The sequence below is a fragment of the Podarcis muralis genome, chromosome 6, assembly GCF_964188315.1.
Source record: "Podarcis muralis chromosome 6, rPodMur119.hap1.1, whole genome shotgun sequence".
In the NCBI taxonomy this organism is placed as follows: domain Eukaryota; kingdom Metazoa; phylum Chordata; class Lepidosauria; order Squamata; family Lacertidae; genus Podarcis; species Podarcis muralis.
This window is the reverse complement of record NC_135660.1, coordinates 72,847,955-72,870,279: the sequence shown is the minus strand read 5'-3', so window position 1 is coordinate 72,870,279 and position 22,325 is coordinate 72,847,955. Positions and strand designations below refer to the sequence as shown.

Sequence of the window (22,325 nt, the reverse complement as noted above, 5' to 3'; positions counted from 1 at the left end):
ATAGAAAACATGAACAGTGCCTCTCAAGGGGGTTTCCTAGGAAGGAGCATACCGATGAAGAGAGTTTGGTTATAGAGGTAAAGCCACCTTTGCTGAGTGGAATATAAAACTTGGTGGTTTGGACTGGTTCCCTGGAGCTCAGTTTTACAAGCTGTACCATTTCACCAAGCGACAGGGAGATACAGACGCAGATACAAGATGGTAAGCAAACAGAAGGAACAAAAGAAGGTCTTTCTTGTTTTCTGTTGTGTTTTTCCTGCCTGAGGGGGAGAATGAAAATGCCATTGCTGCCTAGGTTTCCTCCCTTGGTTTCAAATAGTACAGGCTAGATATGGCTGTGAACACGAACAGCCCATCAGCTCCCAAATGTTGTTTTTTAAAAAAACTGTGAAAGATACCCAGTAATATTTAGATGTGGTGTTCAACTACACAATAGGGTTGCAACAAAGGAAGAAGAACTTACAAATGGACTAGAACATGGGGATCAGAGATCATGACAGATAATGACAGGCAAATTACTGGTATGTTTATTACATTCAACTAGAATATACAACTAGCATGTATTAGGTTTATACTATGGCCTTCAATGCTGCCCATTTCAGTTATCATTTATTATTTCTTTGCTAATGTAACAGCATTTCTGTTCCAGAAAGAAAACACTTCTTGATTTTGAGGAACAGAAGAGAGATGGAAGATCTGTCATTAGTTAAGAGACAAACTAAGATAGACTCAGGGAACCTTTTTGTTCCATCAGTTTATTTTCTAGGCTTCTCATGTCACTGGGCCACCAGAGTAAGCTTATGTAGAATCACTTGCCCTGACTATGTATATGAACAATAGCTTTCCATGAACTCTGGCATCCTTTAGCCATATACACCACTCATGGAGTACAATACTATGTCACAATTAGGCTTCGTATCACTACATGACAACAAATGGCCCCAAGCACAAATTGGTTTGAGTGATGAGAAGATAACGTGAGCATACAGTAAGATAACACCAGGCTCCACATATCCTGAAAAGTACAAGTATTTCTTGTAGGCCAAGGAGTTGGAAAAATACTTTTCAAGCAACTAGGAGGAGCTCCCAATTAACTTAGCCTTTTGTGCATTTGCTTTTGTTTTATTATGTGTTTTGTGTTTTCATTTTGTATTTTGATGCTGTGAATTGCCCTGTGATGTCCAGATGAAGGACAGTATAAAAATTTATAAAATTAAAAAAATATATAAAAATATATTAAAAATTGCCAGTAGCACCTTAGAGACTAAGTTTGTTCTTGTTATAAGCTTTCGTGTGCATGAACACTTCTTCAGATTTTTTGATTTTTTTATATATTTCAACCATGTCAGACCAAAATGGCTACCTACCTGAATCTATAAATAAAATGTGCACATGCATCACAGAAGACGCAAGTAACATATGTTGGAATGCTTTATGTACATGCCATCATGTTACATATACATTTTATCAACATGAATGTGTTTTCCCATAGAACAGTAATTTCATAGTTGCTAATCTGAATAGCGTTAGCATAATCCTGGCAGATGTCAACTAAGATATAATTTTTTTAACATTAAAGGAGGGTCATAGGCATTTGTATCAATTCTTTAGCTGGCTAGGTATACCTATTTTAGAATTCCACAAGCAGTTTAAAACACTTGTTTAAACAAACAAACAAACAAACAAGCAAACAAATTCAATTTAAGAAGGTAGAGCAGAACTCCTGTTTGCTAACTTAATAGTCAGAAATGAGTCTAGTAGTTAAAAATGTTCCTTGTGCTCAGCTGTTTTCCCCACCTCATACACCACAATAATTCACATCCAGCTTCCAGACACAGAATGGATGCAAAGATAAACAACAGTAACAATTTTGAAATGTTACCATGGAAACCCCCACAAGGACACAAAATCTGCAGGCTGTGGGCCAAATAAACTCCTTACACTGCTCTTGGGAAGGCATTCTGTTCTCAGTAGATGGCCCTATAAAAGGTAGACTGGCTCAGCCTGATTTAAAAAAAGCAGGAAAAAACAAACATTTCCAACCAGAAGTCCTTGAGGCAACACTATTACAAGGACACCCCTTCCAAACAGTATTAAATAGCAGTTTGCTTCCAACTTTTTCTTTAATTGCTCAATTGAGCTGGTGTCCAGATACGAAAGGCAAAAAAGATAACAGGAAATTAATCATTGTTTTCTTTAATTCTAGCACATTTGCTGTGTTAAAAACAAAAAGGTTTTGAAGGCCTTTCAATTACATACTTCAAAACTTCATAATTTTCCTTGGATAAATGGGGAAATAGACAACTTTTAGGTTTGTGGGCAGTTAAAGCTAATTGTCACTGGAAACAATATCAACATACAGATTAATAAATAATATTTTGGTTAGTGTGCTGCACTTGATAAAATCTGCATTACTACTATTTTATCGTACTTAAGTACCAAACTCTGTTTCCCAAGGCTGACGTCATTTCAAAGGTATTTGCCTTATATGGTGTAGTTGTTTAATTCATATATATACTACTGCCTGGAATAACTTGGCAATCTTCTTAAAGCTTCTTATTAATGGAAACTTTGTGTGCCAATTAAAAAAAAACCTAAAGACCTGCTAGTAACTAAATTAGTAGGCAAAATTCAAGCCACCTAAAGTACCATCTGCTCATCCACTCTGGTCTCCCTTTCCTATTGATTCCATGTCCTACTGTCTCATAGCCTCCAAGGTTCCTCCATTCCCTTTTCACATCAGTTACTCCTGTCTCTAGAACTTGTGTAAGATATCCCTCATTAAAAACTGATATTTCATGATCCTCACAGAGCTGCACTGTTTTTCAACACAGGTAACTCTCATCTTAAGCGAGTGTTTGGTCCCAGGGGTCCAAAAACACATTCAGCCCCCCCCCCCCCCCCCGGGGCTGCTTACCTGGCTTTGGAAACGTGATGTGAGGACTCTTGACATGCTGCCTCCTGGTGTCTACCCAAAGCCATGAAGGCCCACAATCACAGCTGTGCATGGGTGGGGTAAATAAATGGAGGGTGGGTTTCCTCCTCTCTCCATTTATTTATTTATTTTCCTTCCCCACCGTGCAAAGCTGTGGTCGTATGAGTAAAGTAAGCGGAAGATGTGTGTTAAGGTAAAGGTACCCCTGCCCGTACAGGCCAGTCTTGACAGACTCTAGGGTTGTGCGCTCATCTCACTCTAGAGGCCGGGAGCCAGCGCTGTCCGAAGACACTTCCGGGTCACGTGGCCAGCGTGACGAAGCTACTCTGGCGAGCCAGAGCCGCACACGGAAACGCCGTTTACCTTCCCGCTATTAAGCGGTCCCTATTTATCTACTTGCACCTGGGGGTGCTTTCGAACTGCTAGGTTGGCAGGCGCTGGGACCGAGCAACGGGAGCGCACCCCGCCGCGGGGATTCGAACCGCTGACCATGCGATCGGCAAGTCCTAGGCGCTGAGGTTTTACCCACAGCGCCACCCGCGTCGTATGAGTAAAGCAAGCAGAAGATGTGTGTGGTACCTGTATTCTATTCTGACCTCCCCCAGAGCCAGCCAATTAAGGAAGGGGATGCTTATTTATCCATGTGTAAGCATCAATGGTTTTAAAATTCATTATTTTAAAAATGTTTAAAGCCTCATTATTTGCTTCTAGCTTCTAAAACATTCCAGGTGAGCTGCAACAAGTATCTAATAATATTTAACCATTAGATCTGTAGGTAGCATTTTTTAGAAATGGGAGGTGTACAAGGTATAAAACTGACAGGAAACTCAGACAGTTCATTTTAATAATATGAGAATATTACTCAAGCTAATCAGGTGGTTTGCCTTTCCCATGAGATTTAAGTCATTTACTAATGTGAAAAACACATTCTTTAGAAGACGTGACCTCCCTCACCCTCCTTTCCTTGCAAAGGTCAAAGGGTTCTGAGAGTAATGTTAAGCAACTAGTAGTGCTGGCTAAAGTAGAAATTAAATTTATGGGATGTTTAGGTGTAATTACCAAAACAATCATGCCCAAGCTTGCTCCTCATTGCCTTAGTTTTTAGGGTGCATTTTCATACATTCAATGTATACGTGGAGAAACCATGGTTGTTTATGAACTGGCTTAACTATAAAAACAGAAATAAATCAAAACACAAATATCACTTTATATGTAAAGGTTATGGCATACTGTTAGCATGGATTTTATGTAGTAGCTATACAGTACCTCCTTTTCCAATTCAGGATCGGAATAGGCCACATGTTTTAAGTGGCACCCCATATGCTCATTTTTCACCTATGATGCATGCTGCATTAAAAGAAACAGACCTCTGTGAACCCAAGTAAATAATGACCTATACAGGTCTACCATAAATTTATATTTTTGCTTCTTCTGTCTCTGGATTCTTTAAATCAATAAAATGATATTAATAAAAACACACATCTATCATTCTACAAGTTACTTTCATTGCCTTAGGAAGCTGTTGTCAAAGATACTGTGAACCAGATTGGGCTACAGACTATTTTTAGCCCTACTGCAAAATGCCATGTTAAAAACAAGGGACAATTTAGAACCAACTATCTTTGCAAAAGTAATAATAAAGGGGAAGCGAGAAAAAGGAAATTTCTGCTAGTAGGATGAAGATATCTATATTACTATTACAACCTCCTTTTTATACTAACACTCAGAACAACAGTCTTGTTTGGGTCTCCATGCAGAACTAAATTCCATTCATATGAGAAAAAACAGACCAGCCGATCCTTCTCTGAAAGACTTTAAAAAAGCAAGAGTTCCTAACACAGAATTCAGCTGCTCAATCTCTCCACTCCCAACTCCTGACACACACACACACACACACACACACACACACACACACATTTCGATTTCCTGTCTGCAGCAGGAAATATATTTACTTAATTGCAGGAGGCGTTGTATCATTCTGCGTCGTCTACCAGTCCTTTCAGAAATAATCTTAGAACTGTTCTTAATTATTTTGTGATGTTTTGTAATTCAAGTAAATATTTACTACAGATTTTTTTTTATACATTTCTTATTCAAACTTGCTAGAATTCAAATTAAGAATAGTTTAGGCACTTGAGAAAGCTAGCAAACAAGGTTTAGATCCTAGATTTGTATCCTATCAAATGTTGAAACCACTGGAAACAAAATAATTACAAGTTTTTAAAAGATGAGGAAACAGGGAATGAGGTTTGACACATTTTTGCTATATTCTTCTTTAAATATCCAAAGGCATACACTGTTGACAGAACTTTTAAGTAGCTTTTATTAATATAAGGCAAGATTTAGAAATCATTCATAATATATGGAGAGCTACAACGCTAACCTTATTTTACTTCAAAGTACCTTTCATTAATATTTAAAATTTTCACAAGACATGCCAGCCAGTAAGCAAGCGATTTCTAGTGCTCGTCGCAATATAGAATTCAACACAAATATATGTACAGGGAACAAAATCTAACCTTACAATTACACAAATTAGAGTCTCTCTCCACCTCCCCCACCCCAAGAACCTAGGCTTGGCTGAGCAGATTACAGCTCTCTTTGTCATCAGCAATGTGTGTGTTAACGACTAAGAAATCCTGCAACTGAAGCACTTACTGCGTTCCCAGATCTGGGTCATGATAATTTCTGCCAAGGTCGCTTACATAACAAAGCAGTCTTCAAAGATACAAAAGAACCGTCAGCTAGCAGTCCATAGGAGAGAAAATGTCTGGAACAATACTTTTTCGCCTGCACATACACTGCCTTACAGCCGAGCAGACACGGAAAGGAGAAGCTATCCCTCTGCTTACGACATGTTGAAAGAAGGGAAGAGGCGGTGCTCTGTGAACTGTAACTAATCCCCCGTCACAGGTGGTGATGGAGTCACTTCCAGCACGAGTCACATTACTGATTACTCATTTGGCTGGGCTGGCCAGGGAGCATGGGTCATAATTTTAACTACAGACAAAGCCAGACTAAAGGAGAGACTGGCAGCTCAAGTTTAATATCCCTGTACAGAAAATGCAGGTATCGGGTTTCCACTTTCCTGAATTACTTACAGACTATTCAACGTACGTTTACTCAGATTAAGTGAAACTTGTTCATGTAGGATCGCAGGCCCAGCAAGAAATGATGCATATATAGGGATTCCTCCCCGCACAGGGGAAGTTCTATAGCCCAAATAATCTAGCAACATAGTTTTGAACTATTACTAGAGTGCAAGTCTCTAAATTGTGTTGTTATCTGCTCAACTCTTCGTGTCTCATTATAAAGAGTAGTGTAATTTGGGGACAACCAAACTCCATTTTAAGCTGCATTACAGCAGCAGTTTGACTTCACTCCCAGAGGTGCACACCATTGTCTCTCAAGACAGACGGATGCCAACAACAGCCAACTGGTGCTTTGAGCTCCTTGGAGGAAAAGCAGGATGCAATTTTGACAAACATTGGGACTGGAGTTCTATGCAGCTGTTCTACCTACAACTTGGCATTGGTTTGTTTATATTAATGTAGCTTTGGAGGAACTAGCAGATACCAGGGAGCCAAGGATGACAAAGTCAATTATTCCACTGTATGTTTGTGTGCTGGGGCCACGTCTTAAATTATAAAACCAATTTTAAATTCAACACATTCTGAAATACATTAAAACAAAGGGAAAATATTGCTGCACTGGGGGAAGGATTTATTTTTTTTTAACTTAATTCTTAAAGGAAAGTACAATGCTCTAAGTCTTTAAAATAAAAAGGTAGAGTGTAAGCCCTGTAGCTGGCCAAAACTGATTGTCAAGGCAAGTAATATGCTGTGATGCCTCATGGCTCCAAAAAACATGTGATCTAAGGGGCATATGGATGTTGCTAAATTTTGGGATTCATGTGATGGTGAGAATTTTATCTACCAAACCTTCATAAACCCCGTTTACGGATACTGGAATATTAAAAGTCTCCCTTTTATAACTATGGGTGTAGACATACATTTTGAGCAGTATGCAGCTGCACATGACTATTATTAGACCACAGCATATTACACTTCTATTGGTATACATACATTTAAAATACCATATGAAATAAACAGGGTTCATTGGCTATCCTGGCACATGGAATTATGGAATAAGACATGGTAAGAAACAGAACACATCTGGGAAAATACAGTCTACTCAAAAGAAAGAAAGAAAGTAAAAACTGAAAGAAGCATTGCTCTGTACATAGCAAATGTATATGCAAGTAATTCCAAGTCAGAAGATATTAGTGGGGCGCTTCTGTTGAGCTTACCAAACTAAATACAAGTGGATATAATGGTATATGTCTACCATTAGCCTTCACAATGGGAGCAGAAAAATACTGACAAAGCATTATTTTAGCCTTTCCCAAGCTAATGCCCTTCAGATGTTGTTGGGTTCCAACTTCCACCATCCCTGATCACTGGCCACGCTGGATAGATGGGAGATGTAGTCAAAAATATATGAAAATCACCAGTGGTTAGGGAAGGCTGCTTTATTTATCAAGCCGGGGAAACATGCAAAGAGAAAGATCTGATGATTTTTCTGTTATCTGTCCAGGAAACAATAAGGCTAAAGAAAAGTTAGCAGTCACGCTCACATACATTTTGGAGGTCAATTTGTTAAATCAAGAGGTAGTAACGAACTGGAAAGGTAAGTTATTTTAGACTTGTTTCTCAAAGATATAATGAAAAATTGATGGTACAAAAATGGCATGTCACCAAGGTGAAAGCAGTCATATCATGTTAAAGTCAAGATAGTCTAGAATGAAGAACAATGGACTAAATGTTTTTAAGCCACAGAAACTAGTAAGCAAAGTCCAAAGAGAACCTCAAACAAAGGGTCCAGGGAGAATTGCCTTTTTCTAAGGAGACTACTTGGCACACTGGAGTATTAGTAATATGAAAATCAAGCAGCTTTAAAAAGAAATCATAATAGTTCACATCAAGCAAAAATGTTCAAACCTAGCACATACAAAATGTACCGGTAGCTAGGGAGTGATGCACTAAACCCCAGATAATCCTGTGTCAAAATGAGACTATTTTACTCTTAGTTCAGAATGGGAAATCTCCAGCTCATGGACTGAATTTGACACACAAGGCCATTTCCCCCCAAAGCACACCAACCTACTCCCTACCAGATGATATGTGTGACATCAGGTGCAGGGCAGGTAGAGAGATTCAGCTGGATTAGCGGCATTATTTGACTTCCCTGTGGCAAACTCACTCATGTAGCTGATCGGTGTAGGAAGCAGCTTTCCAGCCCTATGTTCTTTGCTTCCCAATTGGCAAGCATAGGGCTGGTGAAAGCCCCTTGTGCTGTAGTTCTCAAGTGCCTGAAAATCAGTTGGTTGTTGGGACAACCTATCCATCAAGCATCTGACATCATAATGTCAGATTATTGACAGATGGGTGGTCCTGCCCACCCATCAAAGTTGGCCTGTGTGGCTAGGAGCAGGTAGGGATCTGGCCTCCCTGGCCAAAAAGGTTCCCCACCCCAGTTGCAGTGGAACACAGTAAGGCACGGGAATATAGGAAGTTGCCCTATATGGAGTCAGACTAATGGTTCATCTAGCTCAGTCTACAGTGACTGGCATAAACTCTCCAGGATTTCAGGAAAGGATCTCTCTCAGCCCTACCTGGAGATGCTGGGGTTGGAACCTGCAACCTTCTGCACACAAAGCAGATGCTGTCCTACTGAGCTACTGCCCTGTCCCCAACCTCAGAGATGAAGTATTGCATTGAAGTATAGCTATGTTAAATGAAGTCACATTAGCAATCCCTACATGGAACCTGTACAAAACTAATCCCTCCAAGAACCTTCTGTGGCTGAATGTTCTTCTCAGAATAAAGGAGCTAGCAAAAACTGTACTGAAACATTATTTCTTGCTCAAAACCAATAGAAAAAAGGAAGAAGTATGGCAGTCAAGGCAGTAATGGGCTTAAAACAGTAGGATTCTTGCTTAAAATACACTTTCAACAGTATTAGCCTGTAAGAAGTGATGACATTTCAGATGTCCTTATTGCATTTTTTCATTCATCATTCTGCACTAAAGTATAATAATGTGTGAATTTTGTAATCAAGGGAATGACACGGCTGGTGTTTTCCACCCCATTCTGATAGCATCAGTAAGCAAATGCATGGATCAGCTTTGAAATATATCTTTCTATTGAATGTGCAAATACGTCAGCAGGCTACTCCCAATGTTACGAAATATACATGTTCCCAAGTATACACCTGTCTGCACCATACACAAGGAATTGTTACACACAATTCATCCACACACTTCAGAGGTGGGAAGACTGAATTTTGTTGCGGTAAACTGAAAGGCAATATAAGCCAAAAGAAACCTGCTTAGAGACAAGGAGCATGTTTAGACTGTGAACACTGCTGAGCTTGCTCACATCACAGTCACTCATCATTCTTATTCCATTCATCCTTTGTTTTAAGGTTCCATTAACTGTATTTTGGTAGAAACATTTCATGTGCCTTTAAAACACACAAAACATGCGCTGATGTGACACAGTGGTTAAAAAGCATATGTCCTAAGCTCACATTTGGTTACCTTACAATGCTGGGGCAAATGCAAAACATTCCAACCACTTGTTCTATTGATATTTTCTCCAGCAATAATGGAACAAATCTCCAAATTAACTTACATTATTTCACCATAAGGACCAAGGGTGTGCCACAATTTAAAATACAACTTGAAAACTGTTTAAAACAAATTACTATCACAAGAAATTATTTTTATTGATTTCTTTCCCTCCACTTCTAACCTGGGATGTTATTTTAAACAACCATAAACAAGCAGTGGCAACAGCAACAAGAACAACAACTTGATGTTGACGCTTCAATTCATTGGTGCACAAAATATCTGTGCAAAATGTTTCATTTCTCTATAATGACAAGACAAACAAGTATTAAAACGCAATCAAAACTGACAGGCAAAGTTTGTATATCCATGTATTAATAGCATTCAACAAGCAATATATTAGTATCTGTTGCATTAGTAGTCCTACTAAAAATATAGGTCTTGTTTAAAGCTCAAGGGACTTGTTTTCATGATCAAAGCTAGAGTCATTTTTCCCTCTGAATCAACCATCTAAATTTTACACATCAGGGAATTCTTAGACATCTTACTCCCTTTCCTACAACCTCAAAACCATTTCAGCAGTTTGCTGCTGTTAACCCTAAATTCCATTGACTATTCATATCACAGTCTGCATGCCCAAAGTAGGAAAGAAAGTGAAGAACCCTCTGAGTATCCACAGGATTTTTAACATTTTACCTTACTACAAACACTAGCTACTTGGTGTGTAAACTACAGTGATTTAAAGGTGTCACAACAAATTGTGTTAGAATGACCTAAACAAGCAACAGCACTTGGATAGTTTAAGTATTTTACCTATGTTCTTCAAGAAAACTATGACACAGGGTTGGTGCAGATGTAACACTGCCTGTTTCTTAACTATCAACTAAGGGATGGGGACAAACAGCTGTTTCATGCTAACTTCTAATGTGCAAAATTTCCTTACTGCCCTAACAGTGGTTAAAAGGTTGCAAACTGCTGTTAATGGGGGTTCTTGAAAAAAGGGGTGTGCTAATTTTCGCTTAACTAAGATTAAAGAAACAAAACCTGGAAAGCATGGTGCCCCCTACGTTCAGCCTCCTTAACACAGAATATTCTACCACAACAGGATCTCGTCATCTCATTCTATGCTTATGTAAACCAGACCTAAGAAAATACTGTATCTGCATGAATATAAATGCAAGGCCAGTTCAAACTCGTAAATGTGTGCTACTTGAACAGAGTTTAATTGTGGCTGCTGCATTCTAATACCTCACCAGCAACTGTTTTGCAGTTAAAAAAAAATTTGATTGAAGTAAAAAAATGCAGGCAAAACTGAGCAACTATGTAAATGTAGAGTGAGAGTGACTGCGTAACGTACACCACAATTTATTTCAGAAACCAGCATTACAAAGTATTGAGGTATACAAACTTTCACACTTGACAAACTTCATTTAAAGTTATAGAATTTATAATATTTCATTAAGCCACCATTTGCTTCATCTCACAGTCAGGCATTAACTGTCAAGCAATCCATACCATAACCTTAAAAAAAACAAAAACAAACAGAGCTCTCTTTGTTTCTTGGCATTGCCAGTCCCCCTATGGACCAAAACAGCACACAGAACTGCACTTAGCAAACAATCCATGACCTTCAATTACTGCCTTGGCTTACAGCCACGGTACTAGTGTATTTCTGCTAACAGTGTGCCCTACTTTACAGAAAAGTTATTCAATGTGGCTCAAACACAAGCTCAGTTTTCCTTTATGAAAGAAAAACTGATCCTAATGATTTGTGACTTCAGCATATAAAAGAAATGTTAGTAGTCGTGAGGATCTAAACATGTACATACAGCATCTGAGTATGCAGAATGGTGGTCAAAGTTCCCTTGAGAGTTTAAACTATACGGCAAGATTATAAAAAAAGAATTTTTTGTTTGATAAGCATTGATAGCTCCTAAGGTTGAAGAAAGACTAAGATAGATTTCTTTCTGTCTCAAAGAACTCTTATGAACTTTTATCAAGAAATGCTACTTGCATGTGCTAGCGTTTGTTCATTAACCTCTACAGAAATTGTGAAAAATATTTATATATAACTCTGCTAGAGGAGCTGCTCTGTACTGCCAACAGCAACGCTTCACTGCAACTCCTTTGCTGAAGTGTAGAACAAGATGGATAGCCAGCTGGAGGGCTTTTATCTGCAACTTGGATGACAGCCAGGACTGAAAATGTGAGTCACTTCTGGAAGGCTGAGAGCATAACAGACCCAGAGAACAGCAGAAGAAAGGGAAAATTGAAAATGCACACTTCCTTCCAAGACATATTCTAGTTCAACATTACTTTTACTTATTTAAAAGTTCAGAGAGAGAGAGAGCATGCTATAAACATAAAACTTTTGTTGAAATCTTATATTATCATTATTATCATTATGCTGCTGTTGAAACAGACCCCCAATATATGAAAGACTGCCCTAGAGACCTTCTTGGGAGTAAAGAAGGAGAGGCTTTGGCACCACCCACCAAGCAAAAGCTGGGGGGAAGGGCATTATCTGTGGCAGTGGCACCTTCATTATACAGTTTTTGTTGTGTGCTGAACCCTGGCCTACAATGCCTTATAAGCCGGTGGTGGGGGGGGGGAGGGAGAGAGAGAGAGAGAGAGAGAGAGAGAGACAGAGAGACAGAGACTATATGGACCCACTTTATTCTTGTGATTGTCCATGCTGGGATGGCATGCTAAACCAAACCTTGGTTTAGCTTGGTGGTGCAGCAGCTGGGGGATGGGGGGGGGATTAGGAGGAACAAAGCAGCTATGAGCTCTTTTCAGGAAGCCTGCATATTCATATTAACCCAACGCTTGGCTAAGTGTGTTGTTTGGACCAGGCAAATCTTGTGTAAAAGGGAATACAGTGGTGCCTCCGTTCCGGAGCCCCATTCGCAACATGAACAGAATGCAACCCGTGTCTGCAGGTCGCGATTTGCCGCTTCTGCACATGCGTATGACATCATTTTGAGCGTCTGTGCATACATGAGCGGCGAAACCCGGAAGTAACCCTTTCCGGTTCTTCCGGGTCGCTGCGGGACGCAACCTGAAAAGATTTAACCCGAAGCGTCTTTAACCTGAGGTATGACTGTATTTGTACTATTGGCTTTTGCAGCAGGGTTAAGATCCAGAGAAGAGAAATTGGAGGGAACAAAATAATCTCAGGAATTTGAGGGAATATGATTATCGTGTTTATTGCTCTTTCTTTCTTGTATTGGAGGTGCTGCTGTCGTTATACAGTTAAACAACCATGAAGTTTAGTGATGAAAAGTAAGTAAATCACCTAGAAACATTTTGTATTAGGTGACAAAGAAATCGAGTTAATAAGAGTTTTGTGTGTATTAATTGGTCTGTGTCCTATAATACTGAGAATAAAGTGATTTGATCAACAGCTAGTGGCCCCTTCCATTTATGCCCTGGCATTTCCAGTCAGGAATAGAGAGGTGTACATTTAAATGAGCAGCTCTGGTGCAAGGTCGTCTTAGTAAGCTGTACTATGTACAAAGGTACTATGTACACAAAAGAGATGCATTTACTGATTGAAGCTTGTACCATGCTAGAAAACGTTCCTGCATCAACATCATCATCACCATTAAAAAAAGCAATTAAAATTAAAAGTAATTTTCTTCAGGTAAATTGCTACATTTTAAAAAGGGAGGACAACAAACATTCTATTGATATAATGTTTGCGTAATACAGATTTAAAACCATATACTGGTGCTGTCTATAACATTTATACTAGAATATATCTTTTGTTTTATATAAGGCAAAGGAAAATATGGTCTAGTTTAGTTTAAGACAATTAGCAATGTATCAGTGAAGAGATTACAAAGTGAAAGCAGTCACTTTGTTTACAAGATTTGATTAAGAAAGCTTATCAGGCTAGACTGATAAAATTAAAGGCCTTTCCATAAGAGGGGGGTTGGGAAGTAAGGTTGTGGTGGTGAAGGAAATGCTATACTACCACTAATCTTAATTCAGTAATAGGAGCACAATAATCTTTGGACAATTGATATGCACTGACAAACCCTTTTAACGGGGAGAAAAACCCTGCTGCAATGTTTACTGGCACGTGGCTGCTGACTGCAGCGGACTAGAAAGCTTCTGAGCTGGTTTCTACTAAATAGACATTTGGGCTTTCTGGGGGTGGGGGGAAATTCCTATGCAAATTAGAGTTATTTTCACCAGAAAATTTTCAGTTTGCATTGGAAAATTTTCTGATGAGTGACCTAATGTCATATATTTGACCTGCATTTAGTAAACAAAACCCCCCAAACCGAGCCGCCCGCTCGGCAAGTCCCTGCGCACTGCGCTAAACCGGCGGAGCGCAGGGACTCGCTTCCGTGGCACTGAAAATCACATCTGTAGATGCTGGAAATTGCGGGCATACACACTCACGATCCGGCCCGTGGAAGGATCTCCGCTGGAGTGAGCTGGCCCAGGCAAGGTAAACCTTGCCGACCCCTGGTCTTTGAGGAAGTAGTTGCTGTTTTGTTGAAATGTGGGTTGGAAATTTTTCTGGTTGATTATTTTCTTTTGCAGATTTTTTTCCTGTTCTCCACTACCATGTGCTAAGCTCACAGATTCTATACTTTATGCCTTGGACTGGCCCTGCTCTTTAGCCCTGCTAATCCTTTTCTTTAACCTCAGTCTCACCAGTTCTGCTACCCACTCCTTCCCACATACTCTGTTTTGATTGCTTTCTGGAAGTGATCGCAACTTGACTTCTTAACTATAGATCCATTTTGCTCTTCAAAATATGCACCTCTTTTATTTAGGAACTGCTTGATCACCCCAAACATTTAATTTTGCAAGAAGACACCAGCCCTCTCCAAAGGAAGGCAGGGGAGAGATGGGTCTTTTTGCTTAAGGCAGCAGTGTGAGAATGTAGTATGGAGAGTAAAAGAAGGAGTAGACACGCAGTACGTTGGATGCTGAGTCCTGTAAGGCTAGAACAGATGGCATCCAGCTGGGTGTGACTGTGCTGCTATTCCTACCTCTCATCCCCTTAGCCCCAAGAGCTTTCGGACACCCAGCTGGCTTCCTGCTTTGGACATATTTATGGTGAGGGATCTCACAGCACCACTAGCCAGAGGTAACAGTTCACCCATTCTTTTACTCTCATGGGTTGGCTGTAATTCTAGCTGCTGGAGACACTGCTGTTATTGCTACTGCTTAGCATAAAAGCAAGGGAGAGGAGAGAAACCCCACTCTGAGGTGGTTGTTCTACAGTTTGCTCTCTGTAGTAGATGCAGACTGCCCATTGAATCTGTTATTTAGCAAAGTGTGTCTTCCCTGCCAGAAAGAGCACTGAATTAGCTATATGCAATTTTTAAAAAGTAGAGGAAATCATGTTGCTTTTCATTACTGATATTATCTTCTTCTTTGGCGATCACTCGCAACAGAGTAAGATTGTCTTCCGTGACTATGGTCTTAACAGTGTGTCCAGAGGTGACTGTGGAGGCCAATTCTGGACATCATCATAATAATAATAATAATAATAATAATAATAATAATAAAATTTATTTATATCCCGCCCTCCCCAGCCGAAGCTGGGCTCAGGGCGGCTAACAACAATCAAAATAATCCAACATTCTAAAAACATTCATTATAAAATTAATTAAAATCAAATTAAAATCAAATTAATGATACTACAACCAGACTTAACACGGACACTGGCACCAGAGCCTGCAATAAACCCAGATGCCAACTTTGCTGCCACATACACCCGGACAACACCATTACTGGCCCCAACAACATCACACATACCATCTCGGGACTATTTAATTGCTCATCGTCTAACATTGTATATGCCATCAAATGCCAACAGTGTCCTTCAGCTCTCTATATTGGACAAACAGGCCAAACCTTACGCCAAAGAATAAACGGACATAAATCTGACATCAAGAATCACAAAACAGAGAAACCAGTAGGAGAACACTTCAGTCTCCCAGGACATTCTATACAAGATCTCAAAGTAGCTGTTTTACTACAAAGGAATTTCAGAAATAGACTGGAAAGAGAAGCTGCTGAATTGCAACTTATTACCAAACTTAAAACCATGGAGAGACCTGGTCTGAACAAAGACATTGGATTCTTATCTCATTATACATGACAAAGCCATTTTTCACCTTCTCACCCCTTGCTTTTTCCTGTAAGACCTATTGCAGTCATTAAGAGTCGTCAACAGGCTCATCACAGCTATCTGCCAATCAGCCATTCCCACCACCCTTCTGAGTAATACCCCTCCCCACCTTCTCACTATATAGAAGGATCTGGCAACTTCTGTTTCAGTGTATCTGAAGAAGTGTGCATGCACACGAAAGCTCATACCAAGAACTAACTTAGTTGGTCTTTAAGGTGCTACTGGAAGGAATTTTTTTTAATTTTAGAATGGTTTCTGTAATGAGAGCAAAAAAGAAAAACAGCTTCTAAATGCGAAAAGAAAAAGAAAGAAGACAGAGCTTATTTACTGTTTAAATAATTGTGAAGTGAGAAGGAAAATTCAGCAGCTGCTAGTTCTCACTCCTCTACAAGTTGCACTGACCCAAATTCCCACTTTTCTTCTAATGGTAACAGGGTCTTGTACCTGATTCACACATGGTCATTCTAGCTCTTAAAAATCAAGGTGAAAGATGAACCTGTGTAGTGAAAAAATAAAAGTGGGTCTCATGTTGTAGACTGAGATTAAGCATGGGTCTGAAAGGGATGAACACAAGTGCACTAATCAACTAAAATCAGCAACATTTTCTTTTCTTTTCACTATATTTTCCCTAAGGCAATTTATATACCCCATCTTATATACTAAGATGCGATGAGGAAATTAAGCCAGTGAGTCATCCCAGCACCCTCATATGACCTTTAGTCTTTGCTGGCACTACAGAGATGCCACAGAACATGCAGGCTGCTCAGTCAAGCACATGCTGAGTCTCATTTCCATTTCAAACAAACAGCATTTCTTCTGTACCATTACATCTAGGCCAACTGCAATAAGCTGTCAAAATCTAAATGGAAGACAAACCCAGAAGGGATCCCATGCCTTATGCCTTGTATGCCAAGGTCAAATCATTCTGTATACAGTAACTATGTTCAACAGAAGTGAAAATGTTTTCAGTGTTTCACGCAGTTTGGGAAATTGTGTGCTTTCAATATAACATAAGAATATTTTTGACAATGTGCTTCAAGGCAACTTTCAGATACTGCAATACATACTCTTCAATGTGGCAGTGAACATTTAGACTTCTTTGTAGCAATGAATTTCACAGAAAAACTTTAGTTTGTGAAATCCGTCCTGTCTTTACAATGGGGAAATAGGTCAACTGCATCACTTCTGACAATGTCATAGGAATATTTTATACTTCCTCTGACAGCAAAATGGGAACACAGTATCTGCCTTGTTAATAAACTTGAGGAGACAGTGCAGAACAGTGCATGCACACATACATTCTAGTAAACATAATGATGCAGCAGAGAAAACATAGTCCAATCATAAGATGATGTTTAAATGGAACTGTATTGTTTTCAATAGACTCAAACCTTCTGTAAGCATATGTCAGCTAGCAGCACAATACTGTATAAATTAAACCAGTGTCCTGAAAATGTCATTCAACCAACTAAAAGTTCTTCACAAGAATGGTACAGAAGCTTACAAGCTTCAAATGAAAATCAGTCTTTTCATTTGATATAGAAATCACACGTGCCTGCTAAACTGCTAGCCTTGCCAACAGGTAGTACATTTTCTGCAATAAACTAAGAACACAAACCCGCAGGCACCTGTTGCCTTTCTGATTCTGAATATGAATGCTTCCAATCTACAGCTATGAAGACAATATTTTAATATTGCAAGATAGAATTAACATTCTGTATTAGGAATACAGTTTCTAAACCACAAATAAACATCTCAATGTGTGAAAGACACAGTCCCCTTGTCCTCACCATGGCTACAGTTCTTCCACTTCCTCACTGACCCCCCATCCCTGCAAGCAAGCCTCTTCACAGCAGCAATTCCTACTCTTTGTCCCTGAATATACACCTTAATTCTATCCCAGATATATTGCTTATCTTTCTTACCCAAACTGTTCAATGATACCCAAGAAAACTCAAACTGGAGGTCCCAAGCAGCACAGAACAAAGTGCACAGAAATTCAGGAGGGAATACATTAAATCAACCAAAGGCCCTGAAAGGGCTGCAGCTTGGCCAGTCATCCCACATGCATTGGTTATGCTTGTTGCACTAGCCATAAAGATCTTATAGTCTCAGAAATGATCTTCTAAGAGCTTTAAGACTTTTATATAAGCTTTACTAGAGATTCCAAATGCACAATTCAGTTGCCATTCCACTTCAGTGTGTAAAACAGGTAACAAGTGATCTTTCTTCTGAAGAAATTAAATTGCTTAAATAGAAATGCTCCTACAGTCCACCAAAAATAATCTGTAAAACATTTGCAAGACATTAAGTCATTCCTCTGCATTAACTAAAAATGGTGAACCTGTTGGCCCACCAGTTGGGCGGAAACATGCTAAAATTATATTATGGTGATCCAACTCATACAGAAATGAATGTGTGCCTGCACCCACCCTCCCCTTGTGGGCATGGCATCAAGCAAAACTTTCCTGGTTTCCCAAAACTGTTTCCCATCATTTCAAAACTGGTAAGAGCTCCCTACAAGGCATAATAAGATCCTGGTTTTATATCCTGTTTTTTGGGAGCCTTAAAACACATCCTACTGGTTTAGACACCACAGGAGACTGGTTTAATAAACCAGAAAAGCTTCACTGAAGCCAACTGCACAAGGAAAGAGACAAGGAGTGTATAGTCATATAGCTTCGAAGTAAAGATCTAAAAATCTGAAATCTGAAAAACAAAGAATCTGATGTAGTTCAAGGGGGTCTCTGTGTGAAATAGTGCAATCCTGAGATTCGTGTTGGGCTCTGTAAATGGTATGGAACAAAAATGGAATCAGGGTAGAAACTCAAGGAGGTGGACAGGAAGACCCTGCTCCCAAGAGACAATGTTGAGACTCCCTTTCAAGACTAGTACAATGTTCTATAAGCACAAAACAAGAACAAGAAATATGTGCCGAGTTAACAACTCAGGCACATCATAACAGCCTACACAACTCACAAAATAAATAACATGAGAATACATAACATCATAAAATGTTGAATCAAGAAGCCGTAAGCCAAACATAGACTGTATAGTTATGTATTTGGTAAAGGAATTAAGCATGTAAATCTGGAGGTGGGGTGCTTACAGCTTACTGAATATGCAAATGTTTTTCATTTCATTGCCTCAAAATTATAACTAAGGCATCACCTACTAATTTTAACCACCCTCCATTCAGAAACACTAGAACTACACTGCAATATTCCTGTAACAATAACACAGCCATGAGATTTCAAATGGAAACAAGTGACTATGGAATTAATGAGGAAGATCCACACAAACAAAGGAAGCAAAGTCAAAGCCTTTTCCCATACAGGCCCTTCAATCTTATTTTTATTCTCTCTCCAACCAACCTTCCAACCTCAACCAACCTTCCAGCACCTAAGGAAGAACAACCTAGAAAATAGGCCCCCAAAAGAGGCTGACAGGAATTGGCTAATATAGCTCTCTTCCAATATCTAGAAACAGCTGTTTTGATTTTAAAAGACTAAAAAAAACCAAAAATATTCCTCCACCTCACCCTCTAAGTATCCACTCACCCTCTAATAAATAAAGTATGGATTTTAAAGTGTTCCTTTCAGGAAAGAGAAAACAGGGAAGGGAACAGACTTTGCCCAGAGAGTCAAGCCTCTGTGTACTGAGTATGGGCTGCTCCCTAGTGGTCTCCTCCCTCTGGCTAGCTAGCAAGGAGTCGACAACAGAACTTGCAGCGGCCAAAGAACTTCTAGGCCTCAATGTTGTTGTCTAAAACTTGATTGGTGTATATTTTGATTATTTTTTTAACCCTGAACTTTAATATTCTGAAATGTTTCTATTGCTTTTTGTTAAACTAACACAAGGGCTAAACTCCATAATGATAACAAGGTAGCCATGGGCCTCAATGGAATAACTGAGCAATACTGTATATGCACGCTAATGTCATTTCTCTAACCCTGCTGGTAAAGGCAATATGAACCAATAGGTTGAGGGAGGCAGAGAAGTGGGGCCCAGAGCAGTTTGTATCCTTTGCACCACTGTTAAAAAGAATTTCAATATCTTACCAGTGCAGGCCACTGAATATGCTTGGTCTTTGATCCCTGAGTCTGGCTAGGATCCTTTCTCTTTGCCCAGACCAGCTGGTACTCCACCAAGAAGGCTGCAAAATCTTCATAAACTTTAACCCATTCTCGTTTTTCCCATTCAAGGTCATCAAATTCCACATATACCTGGGGAAATAAAGTAGTTGGAGAAACATTATTGCAATGATACACATACTTTAACAGCAAGACCATAATATCTTATTTCTTTGATTTTAGACTGCTCCTAAGCAAAAGTCCTGAGCTGCTGATGTGGTCCATCACCACACTAGCCTAGGTCAGTATTTTTCAACCACTATTCTGGTGACTTCTGTCTGGTGAGCTTTTGTTTTTGATTCTGTGTTCCATTAAAAAACAACAACAACATTCATTTGATTACTTCTTCCTCCAAATTCATTTTCCTTTTATGTCATGTATTTTCAAGTTATAATCCTGGGGGCAGTAACTGTCTTTTTAAGTGATCTGTATGGCTGCTTGGAGCCTTTTTTGGCTGAAGAGCAGGATAAAAATTATTTAAATACATATTCTAATTTGTACCTGTGTGAGAGTATTTAAGTAATAACCAAGTTTGGGAACAATTCAGAATTATGCTTTATTTGTTTTCTAGCTCTAATCTACAACACCTCACTAGTTGGAGGCAACAAAATCGACAAAATTTAGCAATGTCTGCAAAATGAAATTCCTATATGTTTCAAATTAAGTTCTTTATTTCTGAAGAATTGTGTTCCTCATCTTTTTTTTGCGAAGTAAGTTTTTGTGCTCCTTCAGTGATAAGCTACCCCTGTGGTTATAAATAAAGGTTTATATAACCATGCCTAGAGCACCTTAAAATTTAAGGGTAACTTACGAATTGTGTCACAGCAACCCTATATAGGCCAGATTTGTTGCAGCAAGATGCAGATAGGTGTATGCAGATAGAAGAAGAGTGGCCAAATGGATTTTCCTTTGAAGTTTAATGTCAGGAAACAGTAATGAGGAGCAGATCCTAGCTTTGCGGTCAGTTTAAGAAAAGGTTCCACAATTCACATTAGCACTACAATTACAAGACACTTTCCCTACCATCTGCCCCTCATTCTGATTTACTTAAGAGGTCTCTGTTTCCAAGAGTAAAAAGGAGAGAGAGAGAGAGAGAGAGAGAGAGAGAGAGAGAGAGAGAGAAGAGCAGTATAAGGTTTTATACATATTGGATCACTTGCAATGTTAGTCATACTCTGAGTAGACTCATTTAAATTGTTTAAGGCCATTGGTTCTGATGGGTCTAGTCAGAGGATGACTAATCATGGATATCACCCACTGTACATCTCAGACTGAAACAAGATTATTGTAATTCCATCTTTTCAAAAACCCCAAATTCTGTGCACTCAAAAGCATTTATAAAGCTCTTAGGAATATTAGCACCTGCAGGAAAAGATCCAGCCTTGGAGCTGGTGGTATTGTCAAAGTATTCATCAGATAACTCACATTTTCCTGAAGCCTAACTAGTAGAGTTTAAAATGAACAATACAGGCTCTGTTTTCTTAAACTCCTACAGCTAAGCAGCTGCATCTTCCTCTTAAATACTGCTAGAAAAGCTGCCTTCACAGAGAGTCATACAACATCCAGTTCTTAGCCAATAGCTCCAGATGGGCTGTGTTTTGATTTGTAAGGAAAAAAAGCATTTCATACACACATGCCCCCAGAAAAGTATGAGACACCAGAATTACATAATTGTCAAAGGCAATAACAAATTCAAGCAACAGAAGTTCACTTCTTTGTTGCTGCAAAATGTACTTATTTCACAACTTGTGCTAAGAAGGTACATATGACAGAGATGTTAGCACAGCAATTGAAAATGTTTTTAGATGCTTAATACTTAAAATACGTTCACACAAACTTGTAGACATTGCAACAGTTATATCTATCTTACAACTTTTAGAAGTACCTGTCTGGAAACTCTTTTCAAGAATTAGAAACACTTAGAAAACAAAACAAAAACTGCTAAAATTGCAACGCTGTGTTACTAAGACAATGTAGGTTTTCTGCCAACATGAGAGGGAAAAAACTGTCTAGCCTACTGATCACACCGAGTACTGGCAGTTTTTCAAACATCTGCTAAAGGTCAGGTTTCGCCTGCATGGAACCAATCAATGGAGCTACACAACTCTTAGCACTATACTCAGCTAAAAGAAAGACAGTTTCTCTACATAACAACCAACCTACATTATTAAATATTAACATGAACTCTCACCACTTATATGAAGTACAATAAAAAAGAAGCTGAAATAATTCTAAAATTGCCAAGTATGAATCTTATGATATATTCATACTTGGCAATTTTAGAATTAGTTCAGCTTCTTTTTTATTGTACTTCATATCTGACAATGCTTCAGTTGTATAAATTGCATCATTGTCAAATTGGTTCAATTGTAAAATGAAGACACTCTCTTTAATATAAACACACATTTCTAATTACTCATCTTTTCATTTATATAAAACAAAGTCTTACTTTACAGTATATAAGAA

At 39.0% G+C, this 22,325-nt stretch overlaps 1 protein-coding gene across 5 annotated transcripts in view; it reads right to left on the bottom strand.

Annotated features, from left to right (window-relative positions):
* Nucleotides 1-22,325, bottom strand: part of JMJD1C (jumonji domain containing 1C) — a 118,443-nt gene that overhangs the window by 54,817 nt on the left and 41,301 nt on the right. For 3 of the 5 annotated variants that reach the window (XM_028729380.2, XM_028729376.2, XM_028729375.2), the window contains exon 2: nt 19,788-19,952. Coding sequence is in view for 2 of the 5 variants with exons in the window: in XM_028729376.2 (XP_028585209.2) it covers nt 19,788-19,952 (165 nt within the window). In the remaining 3 variants the exon portion in view is untranslated. Of the gene's footprint in view, nt 1-5,593; nt 5,783-19,787; nt 19,953-22,325 lie in introns of those variants that run through there. The other 2 variants (XM_077930545.1, XM_077930544.1) reach the window with 2 other exon arrangements.